Source organism: Pavona decussata, unplaced genomic scaffold (genome assembly GCF_977016875.1).
Source record: "Pavona decussata unplaced genomic scaffold, jaPavDecu1.1 SCAFFOLD_25, whole genome shotgun sequence".
In the NCBI taxonomy this organism is placed as follows: Eukaryota; Metazoa; Cnidaria; class Anthozoa; order Scleractinia; family Agariciidae; genus Pavona; species Pavona decussata.
In genome coordinates this window covers 783,411-797,353 of record NW_028145448.1, presented here as the reverse complement: position 1 = coordinate 797,353, position 13,943 = coordinate 783,411, and the positions used below count along the sequence as shown (strand labels likewise).

The window sequence follows — 13,943 nt, the reverse complement described above, 5'->3', positions numbered from 1 at the left end:
TAAGAATAGTAATGAAAAAAAAAAAAATGTTTTCTACAAATGTTTCTGCGACACAATGAAATTTCATTTGCGTTTATCTAAATACAGCCGTTTTCTTGGACATTGCAGTTTGCTTTGGAAATAATTTATTGCTCTATTAAAGTCAATACAATTAAAGTCAAATAAGAAAAATGTCTTCCCCTCATGTTTCTGGTTTTTCCCGCTTCAGTCTGAGAATTACGGCTCGAAGTATATGTATCGCATATAAATATCATTTGGAACTTCAGTAACAATTCCAAAACTGAGGACGACATTAACTGATTCATAATCCGTAACCTAGCTTAAGTTTCGTTCGCAAGCACAGTTGTGTTTGTTTTCGCATAAACAGGTGCAATATCCAAAATTCATCAAAAATTCTCCCTTCTTCGAGAAATTAAAAGCGTCGTTAGGTAGGAGCAAGCAGCAGTTCGTGACCGCTACATAAAGCAGAGGAAAGAATAAAGAAATACCTGTTGTGCAAAAGAAATTATGCCGTATTGTTCAACTGTGTAAGAAGCTATGCCCAATGACAACGCATACATGCAATCATTTTGTGGGGTTAAAGTTGTCAGTTCAAATGCCATAGTCAGTCAGAGGAACTAAAATTCATGTGTTTTGTGGGAGAAAAAGGAGAAGACTTAAAGAAAGCCGAAAGCCAAAAATCCAATGTAATGAGCCTAGAAACGTTTAAAACCAGTTTGAGTTTTATACCATGAGATCGTCAACCTCGTAAACCGATATTCTTGCGATGAACACTGACAAATGACGATAAAAGTGCACTAAATAAAATTTATGAATATATACATTGATAAACAAATTTGCCCAAAGATACGCGAATCTTTGTCTGACCTTCAAAATACCAATTCTATAAGCGTCAGAGTTCCTTCTCTACGAATTTTTGAACTTAATTTTTGTAATTGATGAATAATTATAAATTTAGTACTAATGATCACGTACTGTTTCATCAAACAAAGTAAATTTGTTTTCAGCATTTTAACATCGGTTGAAGTCAATTAAGAGTTAAAAAAAAATTGTCAGCTTACCCTTGCGATTGCCCTTTTGTCTTACTGCTTCTAAAACAGAACTGCGTTGATGAGAAGTGTTTGTAGGTGGCACTAATAAACCTTTACTCTTTTAATAAGACAACTATTATTTAACGAAGATGCTAAAATATTTTCTACTTTGCTAGCTCATGCATATTGCCTGTTTCGTTCCCACAAAGGAATAAACAGGTTGTGAAGATCGGCCAAGATGCCATATTTCCTTTTACGTTTAAGATCTAAACAGAAGGCTTGTTGAACTAAGCTGGAAATGTCTTTTTATGCCTTTAAACAACAACATTGAGAACCGCAGAGAAAGAATCGAAACCATACTCACACGTAGTCCTGGACTGGGTTGAAGGACTGCAGTGTGTTGGAGAGGGACATGATCCCGATCCGCTATGAGACGAAGTTATGTGATGCGCATTACGGCGCTGATTCACACACCGTCCGTTGGAAATACCCGGACCCCAGTCGTTTCTCCATTCGTGTCTGCACGTTGTCCAGGAACACGGACTCGGTCCCCCTCCACCTCCACAAGATAGCACGGATCCAAGGGCGTTGGCAAGAGCAAGTACGCTTAAAACTTGCGACAACGCCATTATTCTTAGAGGTAGATCGTGGGGAGACGACTTGCCTGAATGGAACACTTTTGCGGAAAGTACCTAAAATCAATCCTAATATTGTCGGTTGTGTTTTCGGATCGATTGACTGACAGCCGCCTAGGTGATCAGTTTACACAGCTGGTATGTAAACAGAAAAATATGTTGATGTCTAATGCGGTGTTACCTAGGTGCATTATAAACCAGGACAGTAACGGAGAAAGTGAAATACAGTGATGTGCATGCTTATCTCAGAATATGTTACGTTGCTCAGCACTGAGTGGAACTGTCATTTTAATCCATGAACCAAAGGAAAAACAAAAAATGTGATTTCTTGTTTAACTGTAATTAGCCAAATATTTGACACTGCTAGCAAACCCGACGGAATGGATTTTTCGTTAGCACCAGGCCTACTCTGCAGCATGTCTACCACCAGGTTACCTTGGCACACACCACGGTTGGGCGATTTATATTCGTACACTAGGAAACCGGGTTTATAAAGCAAGCTCTCATCTTGTTTCAGTTTTTCCTCACAGTTCTTTTATTTGCTACCTATCACAAAACCTTAAGCAGGATGTTAAATCTCTTATAACGATGTTCTTATGCGTAGTATCGCTGCCAATCTTTATTAGGAATGCGCTCTTTCTACGTCGAACGCAAAAAATGGCGTACCAATGTTTTTCGCTCACAATCACGTTTGTAATGCCAGCGACTGTCGGCGAGAGTTTCAAAGTTTAATCGGTGCTGCCGGATTAACAAATATAGTGTTTCGCTAGATCGCTTACAATTTCTAGCACCAGGAGTCTATGTCAGTACCTAGAGAAGGTTTACACAAGAGGAAATTGTGATCCGGACTCCGGACGAAACTGAAGCGTTTTCGCTGCGGATTCGTTTTCTCGTTTGCCGACGAAACATAAATCCGAAATAAAAACCTCCGTAGACGCCACAAATAAGGTAAATTACGAACCCTGAATCCATAAGGATAACTTTGTATCTGAACACTTCTGAATCAAGGAGACTTCAGTGTTTTTTAAACGGGTTTTCAATCAATCCAGACACTTTCGGACTTCGCGTTCTAAAATCGATCTTTCTGGGAGTAAAAAAATTTGTTCGCTTGAAGCTGATTTCTACCCTTTTTCTTAAATTAGTTGATAAATTCGCCTTTTGTTAGATATATACACCTGGAATGGTCCAACTCACAACGCCTAACTTCAGCCTTTGGAGCTCATTTCTCCGCGAGGAATGTAAGCCAGTATCTTATTGGCAAGATTTAGTTTTGTTCTCGATCGTTTGTGCCATCCGCACTTTCTTTTAAATCGGCACTGTTTTTTCACATATTGCTCAAAGACCAATGTTCAACGTAATTAGTTAAAAATTTGGAAAACCAAATACACTGTAATGTAATATAGAGACTTCACGAATTCGTTTTGAAATGTGGTGGAGGGGCTCATCGTACACGACGCCAAGCGCATACCCCTACTGTGTCCTTTCCTCCTTTCCATAGTTCGTTGGTACAAGGAAGCCTCTTTGGAATCTAAACAGTGTTCAGTGTGTCTGTAATGGATTTGTGGTAATGCATAAGTAGGCAGTTGTTCAGACGATACTGCTTCATGGTGCTTCTTAGGTAACTCTTGAGTCGTCGGAGGAGAGAAAATGTACGCTCTGAAGTCGCCGATGCCACAGGAAATGTCACGAACAACCTTAAGAGTAAATGTGGACCTCTCCTTGTAGCGTTTTGGTGACAGGAGTTTTGTAGAAAGCTTCGTACATGGTTGCTATATTTGTAACCTGACGTACTTCGGGCCGCGCAATTCTCACTGCACCATGTACGTGGTGAAGCTGGTGCCCTAGCATGCGACAGTCTATGTCAGTTCCAAAGCAAGACCATTGCAGTTCTTCCAAATGCTCCCTGAAGTCGTCGCTGTTTGCTGCGCCTGCAAGAAGTTTCTCCAAGTTAGCGACCTGGCCTTAATTTGGCTTGGTTGAATCGGCTTTGTAATTCCGTTTTAACTTCGTCGTAGGCTTCATAGTGTTGAACTCGATAGTAATCCTTAGAACATCCAAACCGACGAGGAGGAGCTCCGTTATCAAGCCTGGTTGGGGCTTTTCTGTATCGTGGCAAAACTGGTTCGCCAGGCTTACTCTCTGAAAAGGGGACAAACACCTCGTAAAGATTCTTGACATTGAACTCTGTCTCTGTGCGCAGTTGTGTATAGTGATTCTTGGCTAGATTTACAGCGGTAATAGCTTCTTTCAGAGTAGTATCTTTTCCCTGAAGTGCTATAGGAAGCTGCTCTGCAGCTTCAAATAGAAGATAGCCAAGCTTAAGACCAAATACAGAGTCAAATTTATCAAGGCTTGATAGCACTCCGTTTGCCCTCAGTCCATACTCGTCAAGAGTGGTGTCGCTTATCTCTTCCATTGTCTGTTGAAGCGCAACGTTAAGTCTTCAAGAACAGCATTGAATGCTGCTCTCCTGACTGTACAACGGTTAGGGCACAGTGACTTCAGCGTTATCCCTCCTTCATAATTCTCTAAATTTTGCGCTAAAATCGTAGATCTCTATTGAGACAACTTGACCAATTTGAAGGTATCTTTCGCTTACTCGAGCGTCTCTCTTAAACTTCTACACTTTCTGCCAAATTCTTGCAAAACTAACCGGTTGCATTGTGCTAGACAGTGAATAGGGATCACCGATGGCATATACCTCCGCTTGAATTTGAGTGGCTACCCCATTCCTTACACCTTGCATATTTTCTGCTCCATCTTATCCCAAACCGCGGCACATGCCAAGTGGGAGGTTGCAGCACCTTAGCACCTCTGTTATTGCAGCGACTAGAGTGTTGGAAAACGTGTCGGTCAACTGCACAAGGCCAGTTGGTTCTTCCGATATGGTATACTCATAGCCGACTCATCTCATGGAAATATTGAATTGCTCCTTGTTATTTTCATCTGTAGCTTCATCTGCTATCATCGCATACCATGATGGGTTAGGCGATTTCACACTATCAAGGATCCGCCCTAGTACCTCCTGTCCCATTATGTTTATAAGCTCGTTGATTATGTCGTGTGTATTTTCTTCGACCAGCCATGCTTGCAAGCGGTATCAATGCCTTCCATCTGTAGTTTCAAAAGCTGAGTTATGTTTCGTTTCGTCTTCTTTGTGGCCCCTTATTGCTAGACTGCTTTAACAAAAGGCGTATTGACGTTATCTGTTTCAAAAGCCCTGATCGTTGAATGGCTTGTAGGGTTACAAGTTGAGATGAAACCGTCTACTCCCTGGACCCTCGTCTTCTTGCAGGACAATTTCTTTATTGCCTCTTGGCCTCTTAGGACGCTTTCTGCTTTCTGAACTTCTCCAACGACTTCTTCCAGTTGTCGAAGACACTCGAGGCAAAAGCTGCTTGCTAAAACTTAGGAGACCTTGTTTATTGGCCTCTCTGCAGGTGTAACAAAAAGCTTTATTGCGTGTTGTACACGCTGTTATCCAGGCCAAATCGAAGTCGTTAAACTACGTTTCCTTGAATATACGGCTCTTTGTTTCGGATTAAAAAGTCCTTTGTAGATGACTGAAAAGGTTTCTTCTGGGGCGAAACACAACAGACTTCATTGCACGTCAATGGTGGAGTGCTTCACTGAGAAGCGGATACTTCACTGCTGCAAATTTCGATGGTAACGTTGGAAGCAGCTGGAGTATAACCTCGCTTGGCTCTACTACTTCACCTTCCGCCGGGTCACTAGTGCGTTTCTATTTGTTGGCCGTGACCTTAAAAAACGATTCGAGTGTACCCTTTGGAGGCATATTTAAAGCTACATGCACAAACAGAGTGCAAACTGTGAAGTTTACGATGAGCTCCGTCTTGTAAGCGTTAGGCAACGTAGTCTGTAGCAATCTGTCTCACTGGGGAGATCTAAAATGTCTGCAATGTTTTGGCCTGTATATTTTTGTTACTTGGTTTCGTTGTTGCACAGTAGAACCCATTGCAGAAACGTCCAAGTAAATAAAATTCTTCTACTCTAGCATAGTCTAAAATCTTTCAGTTTAGCATCCGATTACGTTCCCACAGACTCAAAGACTATGGGGTGCTTCCTTTGGGATGATCCATATCAGGATCAATGATCCACGATCACTCGGATCATGGTGCATCAAAGGAACCGCAGAACCCTTGCCCAGAATGATGCACCATGATCCGAGCGATCCTGATCTGGATCATCCCAAAGGAACGCACTCCCAGTCTATTTCCTAGACACGCCTTCGCGTCAATGAGAAACCGCTTCTGTCTAGTTTAGTAAGGTAACTTAAGCCAGATTGTTTTCAGTTGATCATTTACTTTTTTCCTCATGTAAAAAAAAAAACAAAAAACTTTTGTCCTCATGTATTGTTGACGTTTCTCCCAAGACGATTAAGGGTAGAACGACCAACTTTTATTTGACCATGAGTCTGTAACAGAAAGGTGAAATGAGTCTGGTTTGTGAAACCTTTGTTCCAAATCCTACGTAACCTTATCCAGGAAAAGCTAAAAGAAATTTTAGCATATCTATGGCTGGAAAAAAAGCTTTCAGTTATAATAAATTGCCGCAATTACAATTATATGATGGAGAGCCAATGATCGTATGCATTACAGCGTTTGAATATCAACGAAAGTTCAAGCCACCTGGCATTACGCTGATCCACATTTCAAGTTATGCAACTTACTGATAACATAATCAACGCTTAGTACTTAAGAAAGCTTTTGTTTAAACGCAATCAACACTTGGTTCTTTAAAATCATGAGAACGTGACATTGATCTTTGCAAGGAAATATACCATTTTAGTATTTTCCTAGACAACTTTGAGACAAGTAAGCACTATCTTTGGATACACTTATAATAATAATAATAAAAGTCTTTATTTCCTCATGTCACAATTGAATACTTGAGTAAAAAGTACCTACATCTAAGTTATTTACTTAAACGCTTCTACTGTACACAATTTCCAGTAGAGATGCTTGGACCCCAGTCGTTTTTCCATTCGTATCCAGTGCACGTACTCCAAGTGCATGGTCTGCTTGGCATGAAGCCATGTACAATGGCGAGAAGAAGAGTGAAGACCTTCAAAACTTCTGAAAACGCCATCCAGTCCATTTACAAACATGTGCAAATTACGAAGGACGTCTTAGTTTAAGCCTTTACTTTGTGCTTACTGAATGAACGTTACACATATGAATATTTGAATCTATTGACACAGCTGTGTATTAAATGGTTCTAATTTCGCAAACACATCGATATTCATGAAGAGAAAACAAAAGAAATCACTGCCGTGAAGGAAGTTTGGAAAAGCGATTTTAATTATCATAAAATTTGACGAACTTTTGCTTTAAATTTCTCCAAGAATTATTCAATAATATAGTTTTAGACCCTATATCAAACACTTGGAAGAGTGTTTCACCCGATTTTCAATTCAAACACCTCGAGGTTGGTTTAAAAAGAAAAATAATAATAATAATAAATAGATACCCTTTATTTACCCTCAGCAGTGTTTATAGCACAAGTGCTAGCCAGAGGGCTGAGCGTTAAACTTCATAAAGAAATAATACAAATTGAAAAAAATTTTGGCTGCGCCTCGTTTGTTTCAAATCGCATCACTCTGAGAAAAGCCTCGAGGGAGTTGTCTCTTCTTACATTGGAAGAGGAATCAGCTAAGTGATCACACCAGTTCAAGCCAAACTAGGACACGTTGATAAACATTGTCAATCTGAATACGAGGAAACCTGAAACGAAATTATTTCCTGGTGCACTGTGTTAAGGAAACATCGCCTAAAAAATGAAACTGGTTGAGAAATTGAGAATTTTGTCATTATATTAAGAGAAAGATGCATGCATCAATGTTCTACGGTCACATTCACAAATTGATGTATGCTTCATTGGTGCCTTCGTTCATCATAATTATTACAACTTCAAGCACTGAATATCATGGCAATGATGATGGCAAAATTCATGCGCAGTCTCCCATCCTAGATTTTCGGACTTCTAGTTTCGTGGACTCACCAGTTTGGCCTTGATCCAGGCCCCATGTTCTTGTCAAGCTAAGGGATTGAGGTCGAGGGACACATGATAGCGCGAGGTGTCCTGGAATCGTTCTCCGATCAGTTCAACTGCGATGCCACAGTACGATTGGAGTCGAGGATGACCCTGATCCAGTAAGTTCTCATGAAGCGTTCACAACGTTTCGTGGGGAAGCAATTCAAATTCGGCGGTCACTCGACCATGCGCTCCTTTTCGAAGCTGATATTTGTTCTCCGAGAACTCGGGAGCCCCCCTCATTATATTTGCTTATACCACGAAGGCTCCTTGATTTATATTGTTCTCTTGTCTTCTCCACTGCCTGACTAGGGGCGCCTGTTTTCATTACACTCTTCTTTTATAAGAATATATTTTGTAAGAATTTATTCAATGAACAGTGTAAACTCGCGTTGTGATTTGTGGAGTGGAGTTTGTGATTAGAGTATAGACGCACGATTAACGTCATCGAGTGGTGTGACCGGCGCACGTGATCAGAGCCCAGAGTCCAGCCAGAGTGACTGGTCAACAAAGTTTTGCAAACTATTTTTGCGAGTAGCGGACAAACAAAGGCAAATTTTTGCAAGAAAGGAAAACTGCCCGACGAAAAAATTGGATAAAGACCGTTGAGAGTGACCACAACCAGGTTTAAAAAAAATTGAACTTTGTTGTTACGTAAAAAGGAAGGAAATATTTGCTCAAATATTTTGGGGGCAAGAAATTCCTACTGGAATAAAGGTTATTATTAAATAAATATTGTTAGTGAAATTCTTTCGGATTATACCATAATTTGGAGGATCACAAATGCGTGTGTGTATAAATGGTCTTAAAGTTTGTTTGAAAGTTTTTGACTCGACTCAGTCAACGTGATGCTCGCTCACGAAATGTGGTCAATGTCTTTGTTATTGTATGACACAAATAGATTCCATTTTGCCGTGGGTTTGTACTCTGATAACGCACAGAGGACGTCAAAACGTGGTGAGAACATCAGTTACGCTACTCGCTTGCAGCTCGTAGCGCACTTCTTTGTTCTCACTACGTTTTGACGTCATCTGTGCGTCATCAGAGTACAGACGCACGGCAAAATGGAATCTATTTGTTAAATCAAGGCGGAAATTTGCGAAATTTTAAGAATATTTTAAGATGATAAACCCTAGGCTGAGATTTTGAAAAGAATATATTTGTGTGTTGAAAATTTGTAAATACAATACAAGTATATGTTTTTAACTTAACCGTATAAAATCATTCCTTTCTCTTAACGGCAAACTAGCCAACAAAACGAAAAAACCTGCACTAGCTGTAGCCAAATGTTCAATGTTAATGACAGTTCGATGAACGGTACATGAATACATATATGTACAGTATACAACACAAAAGAAATAAACTAAACTACAAAAAGTATCATGATAAATTCTTTCTTTGATATCAGATAGCCCAATACATTCTAAAACGGAAATGTCGTAAGCTATAATTTAAGAATAATACAAAAATATTTTTAGCCTAAAAACGGCAGTAAAAATAGGAATATTCAGCCATCGCCGGAAAAAAAACATTCTTATATAAAAAAAGAGTGTTTTGCTGCCATCGGTTATCAAGTGTAATTCTCTACGATGTCAAATGTCATCCAGCACCTTTGCAATATGCTTTATTCAGTATGACAATGTACTTAAAAAAATTATCACTTCCATTGAACGGACTGGTAGTCGCAAGAGTAAACCGCTCGCCATTCTCAAGCCATCTAGGCCTTCAATGTATTTGAATACTTAGTTCACCTTGATATTTCTGACTTCAATTAAAGGTGGATTTTATGAGCCACCCTATAGTGTATATTTTCTAGAGCTTCGCAAACGAAATCACGTAAATATAAAACGTTCTCAAGCCCAATCTATGTAAATTTCAGTCGTGTCGAATGCGAAAGAGGGGCTAGACAAACGAAAGAAGAAGAAGAAGTAAAATCAGCCTAATGTACTTAATTTTGAGATTTGAATGGGCGAACATAGTGCATGCATAGGCCGAAAGCCCAATACGATATTAAGTACGTGGTATTTTCGCAAGTAATGGAAAGAAATTGTTGTACTGAAATTTCAGCATGATTTCTTTTCAGTATTACCGTGAAAACCGAAGTCGCCTAACTAATGCCATAACGCCCAGGAAACTCTTTAGTTTCACCGAAAACAAAATCTTTCAGTTTTGGTTGGCTAAGCTGATGAATTACAATTCGCTTCTATACTCCTTTCTTGCGCATTTCACTCTCAATGGAGCGCCCCTTTAACAACAAGTTATAGTTAATATATCTTGTTGCATTTGGCTTTTTAGCATTAATTGACATTGGCTGCTACGATTTCGATAGTTTGTTGAGCAAATGTCCATTTGAACAACGGAAAACGCGATTATTGTCTAGTGTCTAGTGAAATTATTGAACAGAGGTGATTAAAGTATCATGTCAACATCACAGCTATTTTTTTTATTATATTGAAAAAAAAAAAGAGCACACCGAACTCATTGTTGCCATATAAAAGCAGTCGTGATTGTAAGAAGCCTGGATAAACAAAAAGAGGCCGATGATCTTAATTATGTATAGATAATCTTCTTATTCTTGCCAAGTGGTATAATGTTCTACTGAAAGACTCAATGTCAGATCACATAAAGAGTAAAGACTGTTCGTTAGCGAACAGGTGGATTGAAAACTTAAATAAAGAACTTACGCATTAAACGTTTCATGCAAAATAACCTGATTTGTCGGTGCGAAATTATACTGATAATTAACAACTAGCTATTGCGGATAGATAAAATAAAACCGTGAAGTTCACTCACACATTGTCCTGTACTCTGTCGGCACTGAAATACACGGAATTGACGGGGGACAGATTATCTCTTTTCTTGTTCCATACAAGGGATGACCATTGCGATGCTGCCTCACACACTTTCCCGTGGAGACACCCGGAGTCCAATCATTTCGCCACTCGAATCCGCGGCAGTACTTAAAAGTGCAAGAAGGAAGTTTGATCCAGCCATGGACCCCAGCAAGGACGAGACCAAACAGGCTAAAAACCTGAAGAAGTTCCATTTACGCACGTACCACAAAAAAACGTTTGACTTTGGACAAGCGTTTTAGAAAAACACCGCTTTGAATTTTAGGGTCTTGGAATTGAAGAAAAGTCACAGATATGGAGATTTTCGTCAATTTACACAGCTGTTGCAATACAAGATGCTAATACACGTTTTTAATTATAAACACATATTCCGTGAGTTTTCCCCCTCAAATAATTATAATAGAAAATATTCCAGTTGTAGTTTCAGGGTAAAGGTAACTTGGCAAAGCAGAAGCTCATCCCAGAACGAGTCCGTTATCAATCACTATGGCCATCAAAATAATTCGAAATTGTTTTCTTTTTAGGGGTGCATAATATTTCTTTCAACAATCCAGAGTCTCGCAAATCTTGGGCAAAGTCTCAGAAACCTGAGTTTCGTACGTAGATGTAACCCTAGTATAAGTATATTAAGTGTAAGGGGGTGCCTTTTGTACTGTCTCGGTGTCAGCGTCCCAGCGAATCTCAAAGTTACCTGGACTCGACACTCCCATATGCAATTTGTACCCAGCACACAGTGCATACACAGCCTTTGTAGTTGCAAAGTGCTAGAAACTGGCCTGCAATGGACACAGACTTTTAGCAGGCAATTCAAACCCGACATCTTGAGTACCAAGTAATTTACACCAATTAACAACACGATTATCGGACAATTATACTATTAACAGTACGGGTAGCCAGGTAAGGCGTTTTCCAACTTACACATTTTCCTGTGTTGCGCTTGAGGCATGCATGCTATCGGCGCCGGACATCGCTTAACCCACGGAGTTTTATGACTTTCATACAAGGGATGTCCAATTCTTTGTTGATTCACACACGTTCCCGTGGAAATTCCAGGAGTCCAGTCGTTTCTCCACTCTTGCCCTCGGCACTCTGACCACAGACAGTAAAAGATGGAAGGTTTTCCCGGCAAAATTACTGTTCCATGGCTATTAGTGAGGGCGAGGAATAAAACACCCAAGACGCGTAACAGTGCCATTGAACTAGAATCACTTTGGTGAATGCTCCATTTCCAAGTAGTGCCCAAGTTCAATTTGTACGAGGAATCAATTTTAAGGTCTTCATTCTATTATACGGAGTGACAGCAAAAGATATGGAAATTTTAATCAATTTACCCAGCTGCAATATATGAAAAGTTGTTGTTTTATTTCACTTCTAAGCCTGGAGAATGACAAGAAAATTGACTCGCTTACTGTAACTCTAGGTCTATTTTCCTTCTACTGAGTAGCAATATAATTGGTGAGTGATTAATAAATTTGAAGTGAAATTCAAAGGCTTTACGTGTACAATTGCCAAGCATCTTTTCCCATTTACTACTCCGGCAACAATGAGAAAGCCTGCTTGACTTGAAGTCTAATTTTTTCTACGAGCAATGAGTATCATCATCTCAGCGTAACCTTACGCAGCGCTAAAATGCCACCGAATTTTAAGAAACTTTCTGCGCCTACGCGTACGCTTAAGGGGCGCTCTATTTATTCAGGATGACCCAGTGAACAATAATTAGGCGAATTCGCATTATGATTGGCTAGCGCAAAGACTTTCTTATTTTCGATGATCTAACCTGGAAGTACATTAAAGAAAATTGCCGAACTCGCAGACCGACATGCTAGAAACATTTCCACCGATTTGATCGGGTCACTGGGTTATGCTCAAACAATTAGACGGATCCCTCTGTGCTGGTCGACCTATCGACTTTTAACAGTTGCAGGGTTCATGCTTTTACCTGTGTACATGTATATAGAGGATATTACACGGCCGCGAAGATATGAATTTCTGAGTAGTTAAAACAAAACGTTTTGTTATGGAATAATTTGGATTATAACATAGTGGGCGCGCTTTCCTATCTAATTCCTATTGGCGTCATCATGGTACATTTCTCAACATACGCACGGCCGTGTGTCCATAAAATGCCGTGTGCAACTTGCAGACAAATTCGGGTTTCTATCGCTTAGTTTAAATTTATATAAACTAATTCAAAGAAGCAAATAAATTTTTATTGACAATTTCAGATGGAACGTTCTCATTCAGACCATATCATTGTAAACACCTGATAAGAACCTTTTTTTTCGGAACAGCGAAATGAGAGAATTTTGTGATCAAGCACAAATAAAACCTGTTTTCCGCGTACTACTTTTCGATACTTTGTTGTCACTATGTTATAAAAGAATTGGTTTCTTCTTTTAGCTATGCATATCCTTATATCGAGTAATGGATGTATTTGGGCAGTTTGGACAGCATTTAAGAAGCTAGAGTTGGTCTCTGCTCTAGATACCTCGTGCACTAGGCTCGATTTCCGCTGCTTCCTCGGGTCCGGCTCTTGAATGCCGAAGTGAACAGGGGAATAGTGGTAGCCGTAAAGCAGTGCTCGCATCAAACTACGCTACAAGGATTCGTGGACGCCAAGCCCCATTGCGGGAATGCATTATGTATAAACTAGTAGTTTCCAATGGAAAGTGAAGTGCTGCGGGTAAAGTGCATGCAGAAGAAGAATGGTTTATTGCTAACTAGGCTTGATTACCAGCCGCTGTTCGGGAAATGGAAAGCAGGACCGGAGGGAGCAGCGGTAATCAAGCTTAGCTCACAGGAATCTTTGATCTATTGGGGTTATGCAATGTCAATAAGTGTAAGATTACAAATTGTCCTTGTTTAATTAAAAAAAAAAAAAAAAAAAAACAGAAAGAGGAAAAGAAAAAAAGGTTTCTTGGTTAGTTTTTGTCACTGTTGTACTAGTTGAAATATTGGCTCAAATAAATAAGCCCTTTGCCGTAAGGTCAGCAGTGCAACCAGTTTGATATTTTTGTCCTCTATTGCTGTTATTGTCTTCAAAGAACGGCCCGATGCTGAGAATCGATTATCTGCTAGTGTGTCAGTACAGATGGAATTGACTCATCCATATCTGTGTGACGTCACTGAGCAGTGGAAGGCCTCGTTCACTGAAATTGGTGGCCATATTGTTAACATGCCAATAGACTCAAATATGCCGTTTTCAAAAGCCGGAAAATTAACCCAACCCTTTTGAAGAAGTAAATCGAAAGAATAGGGAGTTCAAGAAGCTACTGCGGAGACGGCAACGAGAACGTCTCAAAACAACAGGATTTGAGGAGATAAACGAAGGCCCTACACGCGCGTTATAAATTTTGGTACATTTCTTCACC

The 13,943-nt window shown here is 39.8% G+C and overlaps 1 protein-coding gene across 2 annotated transcripts in view; it reads right to left on the bottom strand.

The window, feature by feature from the left end:
* The window catches only part of LOC146485663 (sushi, von Willebrand factor type A, EGF and pentraxin domain-containing protein 1-like), a 28,331-nt gene extending 17,495 nt beyond the window's left edge, over window positions 1–10,836 (bottom strand). Inside the window, exon 1 of one of the 2 annotated variants that reach the window (XM_085103022.1) lies at window positions 10,514–10,836. In XM_085103022.1, the coding sequence (XP_084959148.1) occupies window positions 10,514–10,766 (253 nt within the window). In that variant the 5' untranslated portion in view covers window positions 10,767–10,836. Of the gene's footprint in view, window positions 1–1,395; window positions 1,729–10,513 lie in introns of those variants that run through there. The other variant, XM_085103021.1, reaches the window with a different exon arrangement.
* Window positions 10,837–13,943: the final 3,107 nt, after the last annotated feature.